This window comes from Rhizopus delemar, genomic scaffold (assembly GCF_000149305.1).
Source record: "Rhizopus delemar RA 99-880 supercont3.2 genomic scaffold, whole genome shotgun sequence".
NCBI classification, from domain to species: Eukaryota; Fungi; Mucoromycota; class Mucoromycetes; order Mucorales; family Rhizopodaceae; genus Rhizopus; species Rhizopus delemar.
Genome location: NW_027137828.1, coordinates 213,808 through 232,350, shown reverse-complemented (window position 1 = coordinate 232,350; position 18,543 = coordinate 213,808). Strand labels below are relative to the sequence as shown.

Below are 18,543 nucleotides of genomic sequence, written 5' to 3'. Positions count from 1 at the left end.
AAATAAAAAAGCAAGTACCTTTTTCTCTCTTCTTCTCCTTCTCAGCCTTTAATTGTTTAAAAAAAAGAAAGTCATGGATATTTTAAGTACTGAATCTGTTGACATGGTAACAAAACGTCAAACATGCATTTTTTTTTTTTTTTTTGCTTTCACTCATACTGTTCTTTACTTTCTGTCTTTATAGTGGAGAATGACAAAGGAAGACAGTCAGTTTTCACCTTCCGTTGAAGCAGGAATGAACTATGAAGAAGAACTAGTATGGAGAATGAGAGGTGTCTGTTTTATTCAGATTGCAGGAAGTCGTTTAGAATTGTAAATATAAAAAACTTAAGTAACTTCCTCACTCATTTATAGAAATATATATATAGACCTTTACAGGTTGTTGGTACTGCCTCTGCTTTATTTCATCGATTTTATAGTGTAGTATCACTTTATGATTATCCATATGATGTAAGTAAAAGAAAAAGCCAGATGAACCTTTGTTAAATTTATTCTTTAAATAGAAAATTGCTGCCACCTGCTTATTCGTGGCTTGTAAAAGTGAGGAAACAGCGAGAAGGGCACTTGATATTGCAAAGATTTGGTCTTTTGAGAATGAAGAAAGTTACTATGAAGAAGACGTGGTAAGTATCATTGCAATTGTTTTTTCATATAACTTTTTATTTAAAATTTTACGCGTTTAGAGTGAATTTGCAGATGATATATTGCATTATGAACTTACTGTTGTTGACACAACACGTTTTGATCTTGATATGGATCACCCTTATTATTATTTACATGACTTTTGTGAACAAGTTGAAGGTATGAGTAGAATAATTATTATTTATACAGCTTAATAATATATTTACTTAGTATCTGATGAGGTTCTAAACACTTGTGTTGCTATGATGAATGATAGGTAAACACGACTAGTTGGTTATTTTAATATACTTACATTGTTTCCAGCTATCGCCTTCCTTTTAGCCAATGGTACGGTAATAAATTGATGGCAGCAGTGCTCTTGATGATGTCCTTTTGTGGTTGTGAAGTTGAATATGAAATTGATCCAGATAGTGAGCTTGGTAGAATAATTGAAGAATACAGTCATCTTATTCCTGGTAAGTAATGATATTATATAGAGTAGTTGAATGGTATCAGTAGATAACTTTAATAGAAATCACTGGTTCAATGATGGATATGTATAGATTGCTCGCAACTGTATACGAGTAACTTTTGCTACCATTGTTTAGTTGACCTTTGTATATATTTTTTTTATTTATCTTTTTATCATTAAATAATCCTATACCACTTTAAGATTATTTGTATTAATCATTAACATAAAAAGTATTTCTTTTCAACCTTGATATCAATATAATTAAAATGACTATGTGCTTCTTTAGCAAAACTAGAAAGTAGTATTTTACCTTTCACAAAGTTATACAGCAAACACTAGAACAGAGTTAAGGCAAGTATAGCTAAAGATTTAATTTGAAGTTGAACAAGCCCAAACGAGAAAGACGACTCATCATATAGAAAAACTCATAAAATCACTTTTATCTCAGGTCCACCTTGCCTTTTACAACACATACGTACTCAACTTGATAGATATTGTTTGTCATTGTGATATACGATGATGTATAGTAAACTATAAAACACAAGTCAATATAAATGACAGCATGAATGCCTTTTATTTTATAATAAACTCATCCAACATCTTTAACACGTAAAAATATGTCCCCCAAACCATCTCCTTTTTTATAAAAGTATAAAACTACAATTCTTGAACTAAATTTAAAATGAATTGTTTTAAAATATTCAAAGCATGCAATTTCTAAAGTATCTAGAGTAAAACTACACATTTTTTTATTTTTTTTCAACCTGTTAAAAAAATAGTAATAAAGAGTAACAAAAAAGAAAAGGTTTTAACCTTAGATGAGGTCAGCAACGTTAAGAGGCATTTCATCAATTTGAGTATTGTAGAATTGTTCGATTTCTCTCATTGTACGAACATCATCAGCGGCAACAAAGTTAATAGCAACACCCTTACGACCGAAACGACCACCACGACCAATTCTGTGGATGTAGTTTTCACGGTTAGAGGGTAAGTCATAGTTGATAACCAAAGAAACTTGTTGGACATCAATACCACGAGCCAACAAATCAGTGGTAATAAGAACACGAGATGAACCAGAACGGAATTCCTTCATAATCACATCACGTTGAGCTTGGTCCATATCACCGTGCATGGCAGAGACAGTGAAGTCACGAGCTTGAAGTTTATCAGTCAACCAGTCAACCTTTCTACGAGTGTTACAGAAAATAACAGCTTGAGTGATAGTGACAGTTTCATACAAATCACACAAAGTATCCAACTTCCATTCTTCTTTATCAACAGCGATATAGAATTGCTTGATACCTTCCAAGGTCAATTCATCACGCTTAACCAAAATTCTAATAGGGTCTCTCATGAACTTCTTGGTGACTTCCAAGACATCAGCAGGCATAGTAGCAGAAAGCAAAACAACTTGGGTAGTTTCAGGCATCAATTGGAAGACGTCATAGATTTGGTCCTTGAAACCACGAGACAACATTTCATCAGCTTCATCCAAAACAAACATCTTCATACTCTTGGTGTTGAAGGCACGTCTGTTGTTAATCATATCGAAAACACGACCAGGAGTACCGACGACAACATGGACACCAGATTGAAGAGTTTCAATATCTTCACGAATGTTGGTACCACCAATACAGGCGTGGGTCTTGATACCCATAAAGTCACCAAGAGCCAAAACAACCTTTTGGATTTGAAGGGCCAATTCTCTGGTAGGAGCAAGGATCAAAGCTTGGGGTTCCTTGAGGCTGACATCAATAGATTGAAGGACAGAGATGGAGAAAGTGGCAGTTTTACCAGTACCAGATTGGGCTTGAGCAATCACATCGTGACCCTTAATAACGGGCATAATAGCACGTTGTTGAATAGCAGAGGGTCTTTCGAAACTATTAAATTTGTTAGTTTATTCTAAAAAAATATTTTATTGTCCTTACCCATAAGCATAGACACCACGAAGAAGTTCAGCCTTCAAGTTCATGTTATCAAAGTTATCGACAACTTCATCCCAGTTGGACTAGAAAAAAATTTTTCAAGATTAAAAATTTTTTCAATTCGAATTCTATAAAGTATTTACCACAATCTCGTTGTCTTGAATTTCTTGCAAAGGTTCGTTACTAAATAAAAATAATTTTGCTTAATTTTTCTTGTTATTTCTTTTTTAAAAACAATAAAAGTTTACCTCATTTTTAAAATGTAAAGTTAAAGAGAAGGAAAAAAAAAAAAAAATAGGTTCAAAATTTTTTTTTTTTTTCAATAAGCCCTCGCAGTACTGGTTTTTTCTAAACAGTTCGCTCATTTGAATTAGCGCTCGATGTACTGAGATTGAAAAGGTTGCTTTGCAGAAATTGATTCGCTCAGATTGCAAAAAGCTTTTCGCTCACTGTTCATATGATGTCTATCCGAAGCTTGCCGTTGATAAACCTTATTTGTCTTACATCATATATTCCCTATGATCCCTTAAACAAAGTATATTGTTCTTAAATACCTTAACGATCTATTTCAAATAGAAATTATTGTAAAATTAATATTGGATAAAAGATGCTCAAAGTGATCAAATCAAATTTGATTTATTATACACTTGAAATAAATCTTTTTCTCTTCCATGAACACAACGCTTGAGCACATTGCCCAGTTTTGGTATAAAAGTATTACAATTCACACATAGACTTTGATACTGTAGTAAAGCACGATGTAGGCATAGACTAGTGTTTTTACGAAACCACTGTATCATTCATTGAATGAGAAAGCAAAGATGTTAAATAGAATGTTTGCAAATACTAAAAAATTTTGAAGCAGTTACTCTCACTGAGCGGCAGCCATAGATTTCAATGGAATTAAAATCTAAAGATACCCAAGCAAATCAAATTAGAGCATAAAGAATATATCGCAATCAGATTTTCACTTGTATGTTGAGTCATCTTGTTTTTGTTTGATAACAATAGATGAGAAGATAATAAAACTTGTGTTATATTCTTCAGAGGGAATCAATGATTATGAAGAGAAATTAGACAACAAAGCGTGCTTTTTTTTTAATGAATCTTTGTTTTATTTAGGCTTGACGACAATGAAACAAGTGGTTCCGAAATGCCAACGAGACATTTGAACAATTTCTAATTTTTCCTTAACTCTTTCATTTTCAAATAATCCAGCAATATCCCTATTCCACCAACATCCCCACTGCTTGACGTGTTTATCCACGTTGGTATCTAGCAATCTATTTAACCAGTCATAGTGGGATCGTCCGTGTTCCAACAAGAGTACTCTTGATTCGCTCGACTTGCACTGGTCTGCTAGTTGAACAAGAGCCTCTACAGGGTCATGACAAGAGCAGAGTCCAAATGTGTCAATGATTGTATCATACTTTTTGCTGTGTTGCTCTTCTACATTTGCAGTTTCAAAAAATACTTTGTGAAACTTGTCATGATAATTGTCAAATTTTTTTTTCGCTTCATTCAACATGGATGGGTGCCGATCAGTAAATGTGATGCTTGTAATCTGATCTGGTTTATAATAGTCATAGTTACGACCTGTTCCAGTTGACACTTCTAAAACATCTCCCTAAACAACATCAAACATCCTGTAAAAAAGATTGTAGGCGTATCTTCATACCTTTGCTTTTCCAATTAACCAGCGTCTTAACAAACCCATTCCCATGACAACTTCATCCCAGCCAATTTCTTTATCGTATTTTTTAGCTACATTATCCCAAACACCTGAAGTATCAAAATTATCTGGAGTCACACTAGAGCTTTTCTCTTTCTCATTGATGCCTTCTGTTGTATCTGACTTACTTTTGAAAACACTCATGCTTACAAAAGTAGCCGTGACATAAAGTAACGTGCCGCCGATCAATATAGGTCCCAACTTGGGTTTAGGTCGAGGTGGTGGTGGAGGTGCATGAATGGGCTTATACTTTAATCCACTCGCGGCTGCTGACTTGATTACCCTTCGAGTTGACATTACAAAAAAAAAAAAGTGTCCACTCTTTTTTTTTTTATTTGAGAGTAGGTTTGAAACACAGAAAAAAAAGAGCATTTCTCTTCACTTAATTATAAAATGGGCTCGAATACATTAAACATACTTTGTCCACCTGAGCAGTTTGGCATAGTTGAGCCCGGAATATATCGCTCAGATATGATTCAGCAACCTCATTTTTCATTTTTAAAACAATTTGGCATCAAAACACTCATCATGTTAAGTCCAGAATTACCAAATCGAGTGACAAATAATTTTATAGAAGAAGGGAATATCAAGTTGGTTCACGTAGGTATGGCTACTTGGAAACCAACACAACCTTCTACTTGGAGACCTGTTTAAGAAGAGTTAATCAAGGAAGGACTTGAGCTGATTTTAAAAAAAAAACACATCCCATTTTGATCATGTGCACGTAAGAATCATGTACAGTCATGGTTATAAATGTATATTGAATTATTGTTAGGTCGGGAATTCATGAAACAGGTACTTTGGTGGGCTGTCTTCGAAAGCTGGAGGGTTGGAACTTTAGTTCGATTGTGACAGAAGTAATAAAGATAACTGTAATAAACATATCAAGTATTAACGATGAATTTCAGTATCGAGCTTATGCAGGATCAAAAGCAAGATATGTGAATGAACAGTTCATTGAATTATTTGATTTAGACTTGGTTACATTGCCTTTACATTTACCTCCATGGTTTATTCATCAACAAAAGATGCTTGTAAGTATACATGATCGTATTTCTACAAGTGATTAATATTATGCATAGACTGAGGAAGAAGAAGAATTAAGACAACAAAACATGTAAATATAAATCCCTTTTTTTTTTATTCTGTTCGAATACAATAAACGCATTCTATACTTGTCCGTCTGCTGCAAATTCTTCCTCAATACCTGGTTCAATAATAGCAGCATGTCCCAAGATAACAAGAGCTGCTGCGCCTATAACCCAAAATAAAGCACCTGTTGCACCTGAAATAAATAACAAGATGAGAGAGACAAATGCATAGATGGCATAAAGCGATGAAGGTGTAAAACTACTTCCTCCAAAATTGACGGGTCCTTCCATTCGAGAAATTCCATAAAATCCACCAATGATGAAAAGCACAGTAAGAAATAGCCATGCGTTGGTAGCGCTATAAAGAGTTAAAATAAAGCTAAGCACTATACTATATATCACTTACAGCGCATACACGCCCAAAGTAATAAGGATCAATAAATAGTTGGCAGAGAAATATTGCAAATTATAACTACAAGACAAAATGTAAGCAACAATAAGCCATTTCCTATAGAGTACTACTACTTTACTTCCAACGTTGACTGATGGTGTGAAAGGATGTTGTAAAGTTGATTCTATTTTTATCAAAAAAATCACTCAAAGGTCGAAGATTTGATAAACGCTCTTCACGAAATTTTTGCAAAAAAGAACGACGCGCTTCTTCGGCTATAGAGGTTGCTGCTGCAGCTGCTGTGGAAGCTGCTTCAGAGGAGATGCCGATGGAGTTATGAGATAAAAGTGGTTTGGACATTTAAGAAGAGAAAAGAGTAAAGAATTTAAGCCATTCTCTTGGCGAAAAATATGAGGTGAATAATTCATGGTCCGAATGGTGCCTTGGCAAGTAAATCCTGAATACTGGCTTTTTTCGAAATGATTTGTCTATTGAACATGGACCTTTGCTCATGTATTTTTAATCTTGATTCATTCATAATTTAGATATCAGTTTGTTTACTCATTTGTTTCATCGTTCCATCTCTTGGTTAAAAATCCGCTTTTGTTTTGTTATCATCGTTACAAGTTTAAAGTACGATATTGAGAGTGCCTTATTTCTCTTTGGCAAGCAGCGAAGATAAATGATCTCTTTTTTAACTTCACAATAAAAGAGAAAAGTGTATTATTTATGCGTTTTCTAAAGATATATGAGTAATATATGAATCTGTCTTGGCTTTACAAGCATCAATCTTTGTTGCATCTATTTAAGGAAGTTTTATATAATCACTATTGCTGCTAATTATTGTAGCTGTATTGTTCGGTCTACATTACTCACAAGAATAGTGCAAGTCCACTGATACTTAAGGATTAAGAAGGATAGACATAAAGATAGAGGATGCGGCAGTGAGAATAAGAACATGTTTGATGTTTTTATTTAATAAAAAGAACCGGGATATTTATACTTTTTGGACATATGAGGCACTCATTAATAAATATAAACTTGAAAAGGATTTTTATTTTCTTGAAATGACAGCTTAGAATGATTCATAAATCCATTGGTTGTGCTCCAAAACTAAGCGTAGGATAATAAGTATTATGTTTACAGATCAGTATTTAGCACGTGCAACTTGTCAAAGCAGATTAACAATTGAAAAATGCTTATATTAAATTATGAATTGAACTGCATAAAAATATATGGTGATTCGCTTGTTCCCATAATACATTGAGGCTTACACTGTAGAAAGTATATAAAATTATTCATCATTAGATCTTACTGAGCCTTTATTTTAATTATTTTGAGAGCAAAGCATTACTCATTCTTTAGTATCACATATGTCTATAGCCAGTAACGAAAAGGCCTGTATGCAAACAGCAAGAGTTATTAGAGCTCAAGCAATCAATTAAATATTACAAATAGCATAGAATACTTTCAACCATGACGAGTATCCTTTAAAATATGATCAAACGTTGAAGACTTGATCCATGTTGATCTCTTATGCTGTGGATTTAAAAAACATTTCTGTACATTGAAGTCTATAAGTTTACCTTCTTTTTAAAAGACACATGTATGATGTATGTGATCTTTTTTGCTGTGTTACTACTCAACTTTTTCGCAACAAGAAAACACAAGACCCATATCATTCAATAAACTATATCTCAAACAATCATCTTAAAAATAAGATGGCTGGAATGGCTTTGAAAAGAATACTGGTCTGTAGTATTTCTACTCTCCATTTTTTTTTTACTGTTTGAATTCTAGCAGACAAGCTATCAATATACTGTCAAATATCTCTCACTCAACTCTGATTCTTTTCTACAATGGTAGATACCTCTTGTCCTTTATTCACGTAAAGCCAATTTCAGCTTTCAACGTCTCCGCCTGTGCTCGGTTGAAGCCTGGCAGTTGAGAGGCTCAAGTCAGCACTGGATACTTTTTTTTGAGATAGATGGCTGTCGTGTTGACAGCGTGCTTTGGATCATTATCACGCTGAAAAAGGAAATGCCCATCCCCCAATTGTAGGTGATCAAGCATATCAAGCCCTGCTTTTTAGGCACGCGTATAATCTGGCATAGTCATCCTACTATTGCATCTCTCGCATATATACCCAACTTCTTGGAGAGTCATCCAAGCCCCACACCAAAATGTTTTACCCTATGTTTTACGTCTGAAAGCAAATGATAAGACCAGTATGAGCTTCCAGGTAGACTCCAGTATCATTCGACCCACCAGAAAAGATACCCTTTATCCTATCGTCAATAATCCAGTATCTGTGGGTAAGAACGCAACCCGCGCGTGCTCTTCTGTGTACTACCAACTAAAAAGGTATCTTTTGTGGGCTTTGGCTTCTAGGTTTTTAAGGTGTTTAGGGTAGAGTTGTAAGTCATGCTTGGATGAATAGCCTTAAAAGTCAAAGGTGTCAGAGTTTGATTTTAATTGTTCTGCGATGACCATTCTTTTCATGAAGGGCTTGCTTTAGTTGAAACAGGCGATTGTCCGTTTATCTGCCTGCATCTTTTAAATGACGAATCGCACTATTTTGTCAGATATTTCAATAATAATCATAAAAAAACCATATTTATTATGAACAAAGACATGGTTTTCAATCTATTGTAGACTGAAACCAGCTAAATCAGCAAATTGCCAAACTTCTTAGCCAGGTTGGTCCGTTGCTTTGTAATCCTTTCTAGTCGGTTTGCAGGTAACCTTCCATTCAAGCTTATACCTTGTAAATTATATTTAAAGACTTGATCAGAAAACGAAAAGGATCAAAATCCCAGTTACCGTATGTCTTGAAGTTATGAAAAGAAATACCATTTGAATTGGTTTGGTAATAAAAATTGATCTTGGATAATGTACAAAAGGATATAGATCAAGGTGAGCATAAATAAGAAGGAGGAAGGAAACAGGCGACAGAACCTTATCATTATGTGCTGTTATACCAAGTCAATGTGAACAGGTTAAATTCCTTGGATGATAGGATGGTTGAATTCGCTTGGTTGTTTTGTTTTGGAAATATAAAAGACTTAGAGAATGAGCAAGGGAATGGAACAAGTTCAAGGTTAAATGGGTTTAAGAACAGCAGCGGATATAGGTAGATGATCCAAGAGCAATTGATTGAAGGCTCTTTGGAAGTTGATGGACATTATGAAAAAGAAAAGACACGATCAAAATAGTGTAGGATGTTTGACCAACTTTATTCAGTACGAGTCATTTTAATATGTTTTCAATAGAAATACACTGAAAATAAAATTAGTTGAAGGAAAAGATCCTCTTTTCAAACTCTTCCTATTCCCAATCCACAGAAATGATTCATTAAGAGGTGTTTTTATCTAAATGTTGAATTGTATAGTCTTTTGTTTAATGAGTATGTAGACAAAGGAAACCATAAGAAACTGAGAAAAGGAGAACCTTACCTTTTCTGTCCATCCCTGATCACAAAAGTGTCCGTGTTACCAGTGGCAATTGTCTGACTTGGGGTAATACCTTTCATGATCATCATGTTTTCGCTGGATAGCCTCCAGGTCATCGGCGACATTTTCATATTTGAATTCAACAGACGAGGTTTAGAGCCTTGGTCCGTCTTGCACTTTTTCAGTTTTCACAAAAGATATCTTGGTTTCATTATGTCTTCTTCTTTGAAATGCTCTTGCTAAGTAAGCTGATTGCATCGTTAGACTTTCCGGGTTGATCACTGCCCATTTTTTTTTTAACTTTGATCTTATTCTTCTCAGCCGACACTATCTCTAGTATCCCTCTTTTGCCTTTTCCACATGCTCATCTGTAGAAATACACACATTTGTAATCTTTTCTTGCTCTCTACACGTTTTATGTATCTGCCAACCAGATTCAAGACAAAAAGAAACGGCCTTTGATTGCTCATGAAAGGAGGAAGCAAGCTGAATTCTAAATGGCAGTTGAATTTAGTGGATGATTTGAATGTCAGACATTGAAATGAAAATATGTCTAATGTTGGACAAAGCCAATCCATTTGATTGTGATTTGAGTCTTTAGTTTTCAACCCACACACAAAAAGGAAAATAGCAAAGAGTGAATGTGATTATAGAATGATTACGAAAGAAAAAAGTTCAATTGAGAACATTTGGCAGTAAGAAAAGGGCCCGAGTTGATCATCCAAGAGGAAAAGGGAAAACAATGGGAGGAATGAATACAAATGATTTGAGCTTTTTTAGCGCCAAACTAAAGACGATGGAAAGACAAGAAACGAGAAGGATGTAACCCTGTATTTTGAAATCTAGATGAATGCTATGCATTACACAAAGGGTAATCGTTACATTGAAGGACATTGGTTTTTCATTATTCAAGAGGAGATGCGATACCAAATAAAATTTTCCGCAGTTGGAACTCTTTTTTTTTTGTTGACAGAGAAAGAGAAGGAAATATTCGGATATTAAAATAAAGATTAGACTAAAAAACAAGACTAAAATATCTACAAGATTTTCCAACTGTGTGTGTGTGTGTGTGGAATCAGATGTGTGTTTCTAGAAGGAGATAGGTGTGTGTATGTGGATGATATCATTGATTTGTAAAACATCCAGTTGACATGTTTAGGCTCCATCCGTTATTTTTTTTTTTCCCCACTTTTTTGTCTGAGGGAGAAAAATAAAAAATTGCGGGGAAATTCAAATTACATTGAGTGATACAATATTTTTTAGATGATTGCTTATGAAACAACAGTTTAAAAATGAGACCACTTTTTTTTACAATAAGGGTTACCTTTACCCTGATTTTAGTCTCTGTTCATCAATTAATATACACTAGATTCTTAAGAGTACAAGATTAGACGACGGTATTTTACATGTTCATTTTGTGGGGATTCTTATGAGATCAAAGTAAGACAAAGATGTTTAATAATCAAAATTAGAAATACATGCCAATCACATCCCCCAACAAAATATACACCCATTTCCCACTTTATATTCTATTTTCACTCTCTTTGTACAAATACTTCTAAAAAGGAAATCAACCTTTGTTAGGATACACTATTTGTACAACACTGAAACAATTGTTTATCATGTGAAACTAATCTATCTGAAAGAGTCTATTTTTTATAAAAAAAAAATTTTTTTTTATTATTATTATTAAATCTCCCTTTTGAAACAGAAAAGGGATTGAGAGAGAGAGAGAATAATACATATAATATATATACAAAAAGGACAACTATATGATTTTTTAAAAGAAATAAATAAATACGAGAAAGGAAGCACTGCTTCAACATTATTTGTAGTTGGGTCCCTTTTCGTCATAATCATTCTTCACATGGGCAGCTTCGGAGTCAACAGCAGGTTTTTCCTTGGTGGAACTTACGACACTTTGACGACCAGAGAAATTGGATGGGAAACGACGGGAAGCAGGTCGAGAGCCACGGCCGGATTCAGCATCACCGTGTGTTTTTTCATACAAGGAAACAGAACCAATGTGAGAAGCGATAGATTTAGCATCTTCTTGAAGATCAGCTGTAGCAAATAAGACTTCAATTTCTTCCAAAGATTTACCCATGGTTTCAGGATAAAAGAAGTAGATGGGAACCAAAAAGATGACGTTGAGAATACCAAACATGAGGAAAGTCCAGTATCTGGCATATTGAAATAAGACGGGAGCAATCATGGCAACCACAAAGTTACCGATCCAGTTGGCAGCTGTAGACATTGAGTTACCCTTTGCTCTAAGACCAGTAGAGAAGATTTCTGAAGGATAAAGCCAAGCTAAACCTAACCAGGCAGCACCAAAGACAAAGTTATAGAGCATCACGAAAGCAATACAAGTATTAGAAGCAGTTTGATTGAGAGCAGGTTCATCACGTTGAATAATGTATTCACAACCACCAACGATCAATAATGTAATCGCTTGACCGATCAAACCGGCATACATCAGCCAACGACGACCTAAACGTTCGATTGTATAAATAGGAGTGACAGCACCGATAAAGTAAATGATAGAATCCACACCGGCCATCAACATGGCTTTTTCAGTTGTCATACCAGCTTGCATAAACACATCCGTCAAATAATAACTAATGACGTTAATACCACCAAATTGTTGAATCAATTGACCACCCATGCCAAGCAAAACACGATAACGATTGTTCATCTTTCCCTTCTTGAAGAGTTCAGCATAGGATGAAACACCCTCACGACGTTCGAGTTCGATACCATCACGAATTTCTTCCCATTCAGCAATACAACGAGGATGGGTCGTATCACAATCAGACCAGAGACGAGCCAAGACTTCCTTACAGTCATCTTCTTGTCCATGAGCTTGTAACCAACGAGGAGATTCAGGCAAGATGAATGAAGCGATACCCAAGATGATAGCAAAGACCATTTGGAAAGCCAAAGGGAATCTCCAGGCAAAATCACCTTGGACAAAATAAAGACCATATTCAAGCCAGTAAGCAACCGCAACACCTACTGTCAAAAGAGAAGCTTCAAAGGCAACATGAGCACCTCTGGATTGAGGAGGTGACAGTTCAGCTTGATAGACAGGAATGGTAGCCGTATTCATACCGTTTCCTACACCAGTAATAATACGGGCGACAATCATCATTGGTGCATCCACAGCGGCTGTTTGCAAGATGGCGCCAATACAGAGAATTAAACAACCTAATCGAATCGTCTTTCTACGACCTAGCCAATCACCCACACGACCTGTAGACAAAGCACCAAACATACAACCGATCTCATAAAGTGCAACAATAGCACCTAATAAAGCAGAGTTGGGATTACCCATTGTTTCTTTAAATAAATCATTGGCTACAACACCAGACATGACACCCTAAATAATAAAGTAAGTAAATGAAAACGTGAGCTTGATTTGATATTTACTTGATCATAACCAAAGAGCAAGAAACCAACAGCAGCTAATAATGTTGAAGCCCTAAAGAGAGCAGCACCTTTTAATACGAAACCCATAGTTTAGATTGTGTCGGATCAAAAAATTATAATTCAAAAAAGAAAAAATAGAGTCTTCTTATTCACTCTATCTAAACACACACACAGAAAAAAAAAAGAGTTTCGATTTTTTTTACAAAAACAAAAAAAAAGTGGAAGGGTATTTATATCTTTTTTTTTTTTTTTTTTTTTTTTACATGCATTTGATGAAGTACAAGTGATTGCACCCGCATTTCGGAGTTTTGTTTGAGATGTACCTTTTTTTATTTAAGCTTTATTTGTCCATAATGAGCGTCATAAAGTGGTGAATATTTTCTGAGTTTCTATAAATTGTACTAACCAGGAATATAAACTGGGAACAATCTGGGAACATATCTCATTGGATCGGATACACGTCATAAAATATAAAAAGTGAATAAAGATGGAATAAAGAGATGACATACAATACGATTTTCATTAAAAGGGATAAAAATGTTTTTATATAAAATGTACTTTATGCCTAAAAAAGAGATGAATATTCCTTTTAAAACTCAATTATGGAACAAACATAGTGTATGTGAAAGAGAATGGATCTCAATAGGGTTATGAAACCTTCTTTTATGGTAAAAAGTACATGTAAACTTCAATTGAATCTATCATTCAATCGGTTTCAAATAATAAAAAAAAAATATTGGTAGTGAAACTTGTTTTCTGCAATAATCCTTTCGTTAGTAATAAAAAAAAAAAAAAAAAAAAAAAAAAAAAAAAAAAACCTTTTCCGTTTCCCGTGGCTTATCACTTTTATTTACTTGTGATCATCCACTATAAAAAAAAAAGAGAGATTAAAATAGGCCAGTGAAAGTTATTTAAAGAAATGAATCATGTAAGGATGTTGATAGGCTTCATCAAAGATGCTTCCTTTCCCCCTTAAAGATTTTCAAAATGCACTCTTTTAAAAAATAAGAAAAAAAGAATGAGCGGAGAGAAAAACGAGCAACCCTTGATTTTGACTAAACAAAAAAAGGGAGTCTGAGCTTTGTGTTACGAATTTGATAAACATTGGATATTTACTAAACAAGGCATCTTTTCTTTTTACAAGATGATCTATGATCGCTTTGATTTATTTCAAGTAAAAACAGCTAAAAGAAGAAAAGGGGGAGAGGAGAAAGCTTAATAACAGATGATGCTAATTCAACAGATGAGCTTATTTATTTTTCCTTTACAACTTGACTAAACCATATTTGTTGTTACTGGAATTTGCAGTATTTTTCGGAATAAGTTTTGGGGGTACTCCAAGTATAATCAAGACAAATCAGGAAGTCTTCAAAAGGTTTTTAAACAGAAACAACAAAAGAAATTACATGAATAAAGTGCTATAATCTTTCTTAAACAACATGCTTCTTGAAACCAAATCATCTTTCAAGAGAAACAGAAAGAGAAGAAGAAGAAGAGAAAAAGAAACCTTAAGAAAAAAAAAAAAAAAAATGTCATATCGCTCTTTCATTTTTTTTTTTTGTGAAGTCAGAGAACGAGCGAGCGAGTGAGAGAGAGAAAAAAAAAAAGAGAGAAAGAGAGACAGACGAGAGAGAGAGAAAAAGAGAGACGCAATTTTTTTTTTTTTATTTTTATTTTTTTTTTTTTATTTTTATTTTTTTTTTTTTTTGACGGGAATATTAAAAGCGTGTGTTATTGATTGCAATAAAATGCACAGAAAAACTTTACCAGTTGTGAATAGAGAACAAGATTTAGAAGAAGAAAATATCCCAAGACATGTTCTACCTTTGTTATCTGTGGGTGAAGAAGAAAAAGAAGATAAAAGGCAAGAACAAGAAAATGGGCAAAATGCTTCTGCAGTACCCAGTTGGTTAAAGCTAGAGACGAATAGAATTAGACACTCTATCGGTTTAGATGTACCAGGTGCTGTACATACAATTAGAACACCAAGTAAGAAGATTATTTTTTCGTAATTATGCAAAAACTTACAAGATTTTTTATGCATTAGAATTAAAACCAGAAAAGCAATTAGATAGTAAACTGGTTGTCATCATGGGTAACTTTTCTTTTTTTTTCTTTAAAGAAACAAAACTTACACGTTTATCAGTTGGTTTACCTGCCCGTGGAAAGAGTTATCTTGTCAAGAAACTTCGACGTTATTTAAATTGGTTACAATATGAGACAAAGGTATTCAACGTAGGCAATTTTCGTCGTGTGTGCGAAACAAAGGACCAGACTGCCAATTTCTTTGATCCTCACAATCAGGATATGAAAAGAGTACGTGATGAAATTGCTCTGGGTGTATTGGAACAATTGATTGATTGGTTAAAGCAAGGTGGAAGGGTAGCTATTCATGATGCTACAAATTCAACCTTAGCAAGAAGAAGAATGTTGATTGATAGGCTTGAAAAGGAGCCAGAGATTAGAATTCTACTCATTGAATCTGTTTGCACAGATCAAGCCGTAAGTTATTTCATCTTTCTTTATACACTTATTAATCCATACATTAGATGTTGGAACGTAATTTTCGCTTAAAGCTATCAGGTCCTGATTATAAAAACAAGGATCCTACAGAAGCATTAGCTGATTTTAGATCAAGAGTAGCCAATTATGAAAAAGCATATGAACCTGTGGGTGAATGGGAAGAAGAACACGATATTCAATTTTGTAAGCTGATTAATGTGGGCAAGAAGGTGATTGCTCATCATATCTCGGGTTATCTTTCTGGCCAGTGTATATTTTACCTCATGAACTTTAATCTCAATGGTAAACTGACTCATCACTCTACTCAAGTACTAATCATCCCCAAACAGAACGGCAAATCTTCTTGACTCGTCATGGTGAAAGTGAAGATAACGTGACAGGTCGAATCGGTGGTGATGCTTCACTATCACCCAAGGGTCAAAAGTTTGCTAAAGCATTAGCTAAATTTGTTCAAGCACAACGTATTAAATTTGGATGTGAATTAGCCGCAAAGTCAAATGAGCTGGAACCCGAAGAAGATAAATATGACAGCGCGAAAGCATTAGCAAAGACAGCTGAATTTTGTAATTCTCAGTTCATGATTTGGACAAGTATGTTGAAGAGATCAATGCAGACAGTAGAAAAGTTTGATCCTGAAGACTATGATATAAAGCACATTCGATTTTTAAATGAGATTAACTCTGGAGTAAGACATAAAGAACAATAGATGATTTAATAACATCCCTTTCTTATTAGATGTGTGAAGGCATGACATATGAAGAAATACAAGAGAAATATCCTGATGAATACAAGGCAAGACAAGCAAACAAGTTATTCTACAGATATCCTGGCATGGGTGGTGAATCCTATATTGGTTGGTTTCTATTCAACAAATAACCATCCCTTGCTTACTCTTCTTTAGATGTCATTCATCGTCTTCAACCGATGATTGTCGAATTAGAAAGAATGACTCAATCCTGTCTTATCATCACACACAGAGTAGTCATGCGTATTCTTTTGGGTTATCTATTGGACTGGACAAGAGAAGAGATGCCTCATATGATGGTTCCTATTCATACGTAAGTCACATATTATTAACAAAAAGATATTCATCCTCTTGCAGTGTTTATGAACTGAGACCTAAACCTTATGGTACCGAATTAAAAAAGTGGCAATACATTGAGGAAACTGATTCATTTGAAGAATTTTAATCCCCCCCCTTCCTTTTTTTTTTGCTTGTTTGTGTAATAAAGCTTGATTCAATGATGTCATCTATTTAGAAATCAATATGAGGCATTTTGTTATTATCACTGCTCAAATACAAACACGTAAATACTACGTATGTTGATTTAAAGCTTCTACTTGATTGCTCAGGAACAAGCACACAGGTAGACATTCATGACGTCTGTGTAATCCCCTTCATTACACGCTAGTACAATACTACTTTACTTTTCTACATATTGACGCACAGACGACATCTATCCTTTACTGTCATCAGCATCCAACATTTATTTTAGTGACCCTTTCATAAACAAAAGGACCCTGCTTTTTTCACAAAAAAAAAATTTTAAATGATTACTTAATTCTTTTGAATCGTGTAACGTTACCTTGCGATCTTGGAAACCTGTGTTGAATGTCCGTGGGAGCTATTTTTAATCACCCGACTTTCACTTGACTGAACCAGATCGAAAAAAAAAAAGCACGGTTCTCAATCCGGTCTTTGACAGGACAAGGATGAAGGGAGTCTATCCTGCTCTTAGCGCGTTATCGGCCTTGAATTAGGATCGATTGGACCATGCAAATGATTCGATTGATTAGACTGTTTCTTTCCTGTACATTTCGTAGCTGGGTTGCTAGTGTGTCATTTTCTATTCAATAACGCACACAAAAGAAATGTTGCTTCTTTTTAAAGTGTTTGATCTTGTAGCATGCATTTTTAAAGTACAAAAAATGAATGGAGAACAAAGAGACATCTGGTGAAATGAACGCTGTGTCCTATTGATGTTCATGGGCGCTTTGATCCTTGTAAAACAACTTGAGCACGCGTATAAGTCTTGATACTTCCACTGTTTCTATCTCAAATACCAAGCTGCTTTGATGAAAAATAACCTAGACATCTTTATAGTAAAATATTTTTATTTATTGTTCGATATACTATCAAAGCAGATGATATTAAGCCCCCTTTTTTTTAAGAAATAGAGCAACAAATTAATCCACGAACCCTATATGAAATAAACACATTGTGAGTGAGAGCTATTTCGTTGTTTACATTTGTCACTGTACGCTTTACTAGGTCCAGGAGGTCCAGGACAAAATTGGATTTTACTTGATAATTTGTTTTCCATGATGAATGACAAGGGGATAAAAAAGCAGAACATTAATATATATTGCTTATGAGCAATGTTGTCAATAAAGTGGCTTACTGCTTGGATACTTCATATGGAAAATAAAGAACCATTTTTAAGCAAATGAATGATAAGAATGATCTTAATTGAAGATGATTAGTCAATAAGAGGTCAACACATAAATACAAATCACAATCATCTTTGAAAAGATAAAATGTACTAAACTATAGACAAGTTTTTCCTAACAAGATCAAAATGAACACACTAAAATAACAATTGGGTGAATCTTAATACACAAAAAGTTTCCTTTAGAAAAATGAAAAATAGATTTTGGTGGTAGTTTACTCCCAATTAAAAGACTGAAAGAGTAACCAGTACACATTCTATCAATCTATGCTTAGGATCTAAAAAAGTCCATGATGCATTCGTTAGGGAGCATTTAGATGGCAAATTGCCAATGTCATCAGGTCTCTGATCGGCCGCCTTTCATGAAGGGGGAGCTCCTGCCATCAGTTTATCATCAACAAAGAGCGATTGGCTGTGAATTGAAACAAAGAAAAAAAAAAACTCATGGCGG

At 34.4% G+C, this 18,543-nt stretch overlaps 7 protein-coding genes across 7 annotated transcripts; 3 read left to right on the top strand and 4 right to left on the bottom strand.

Moving 5' to 3' along the window:
• Positions 1 to 103: 103 nt before the first annotated feature.
• On the top strand, positions 104 to 1,105 carry RO3G_02302 (uncharacterized protein; the record flags this gene model as incomplete). The annotated part of the gene is made up of 7 exons (XM_067656893.1): positions 104 to 106; positions 185 to 312; positions 369 to 450; positions 504 to 623; positions 684 to 801; positions 853 to 898; positions 946 to 1,105. 7 exons carry the CDS (start codon positions 104 to 106, stop codon positions 1,103 to 1,105), a joined length of 657 nt encoding a protein of 218 aa, XP_067512994.1.
• An 802-nt stretch (positions 1,106 to 1,907) lies between these two features.
• Positions 1,908 to 3,274, bottom strand: RO3G_02301 (ATP-dependent RNA helicase eIF4A; the record flags this gene model as incomplete). The annotated part of the gene is made up of 4 exons (XM_067656892.1): positions 1,908 to 2,976; positions 3,025 to 3,104; positions 3,165 to 3,204; positions 3,270 to 3,274. The coding sequence occupies 4 exons, from the start codon at positions 3,272 to 3,274 to the stop codon at positions 1,908 to 1,910; spliced, it is 1,194 nt and encodes a 397-aa protein (XP_067512993.1).
• Positions 3,275 to 4,135: 861 nt separating this feature from the next.
• RO3G_02300 (uncharacterized protein) lies at positions 4,136 to 4,897 on the bottom strand (the record flags this gene model as incomplete). The annotated part of the gene is made up of 2 exons (XM_067656891.1): positions 4,136 to 4,648; positions 4,700 to 4,897. The coding sequence occupies 2 exons, from the start codon at positions 4,895 to 4,897 to the stop codon at positions 4,136 to 4,138; spliced, it is 711 nt and encodes a 236-aa protein (XP_067512992.1).
• Positions 4,898 to 5,469: 572 nt separating this feature from the next.
• RO3G_02299 (uncharacterized protein) lies at positions 5,470 to 5,874 on the top strand (the record flags this gene model as incomplete). The annotated part of the gene is made up of 4 exons (XM_067656890.1): positions 5,470 to 5,477; positions 5,529 to 5,610; positions 5,662 to 5,787; positions 5,836 to 5,874. The coding sequence occupies 4 exons, from the start codon at positions 5,470 to 5,472 to the stop codon at positions 5,872 to 5,874; spliced, it is 255 nt and encodes an 84-aa protein (XP_067512991.1).
• A 48-nt stretch (positions 5,875 to 5,922) lies between these two features.
• On the bottom strand, positions 5,923 to 6,595 carry RO3G_02298 (uncharacterized protein; the record flags this gene model as incomplete). The annotated part of the gene is made up of 3 exons (XM_067656889.1): positions 5,923 to 6,202; positions 6,251 to 6,316; positions 6,375 to 6,595. 3 exons carry the CDS (start codon positions 6,593 to 6,595, stop codon positions 5,923 to 5,925), a joined length of 567 nt encoding a protein of 188 aa, XP_067512990.1.
• Positions 6,596 to 11,512: 4,917 nt separating this feature from the next.
• On the bottom strand, positions 11,513 to 13,206 carry RO3G_02297 (uncharacterized protein; the record flags this gene model as incomplete). The annotated part of the gene is made up of 2 exons (XM_067656888.1): positions 11,513 to 13,069; positions 13,120 to 13,206. The coding sequence occupies 2 exons, from the start codon at positions 13,204 to 13,206 to the stop codon at positions 11,513 to 11,515; spliced, it is 1,644 nt and encodes a 547-aa protein (XP_067512989.1).
• Positions 13,207 to 14,867: 1,661 nt separating this feature from the next.
• Positions 14,868 to 16,832, top strand: RO3G_02296 (uncharacterized protein; the record flags this gene model as incomplete). The annotated part of the gene is made up of 8 exons (XM_067656887.1): positions 14,868 to 15,108; positions 15,167 to 15,214; positions 15,266 to 15,621; positions 15,669 to 15,924; positions 15,972 to 16,327; positions 16,378 to 16,495; positions 16,544 to 16,700; positions 16,745 to 16,832. The coding sequence occupies 8 exons, from the start codon at positions 14,868 to 14,870 to the stop codon at positions 16,830 to 16,832; spliced, it is 1,620 nt and encodes a 539-aa protein (XP_067512988.1).
• Positions 16,833 to 18,543: the final 1,711 nt, after the last annotated feature.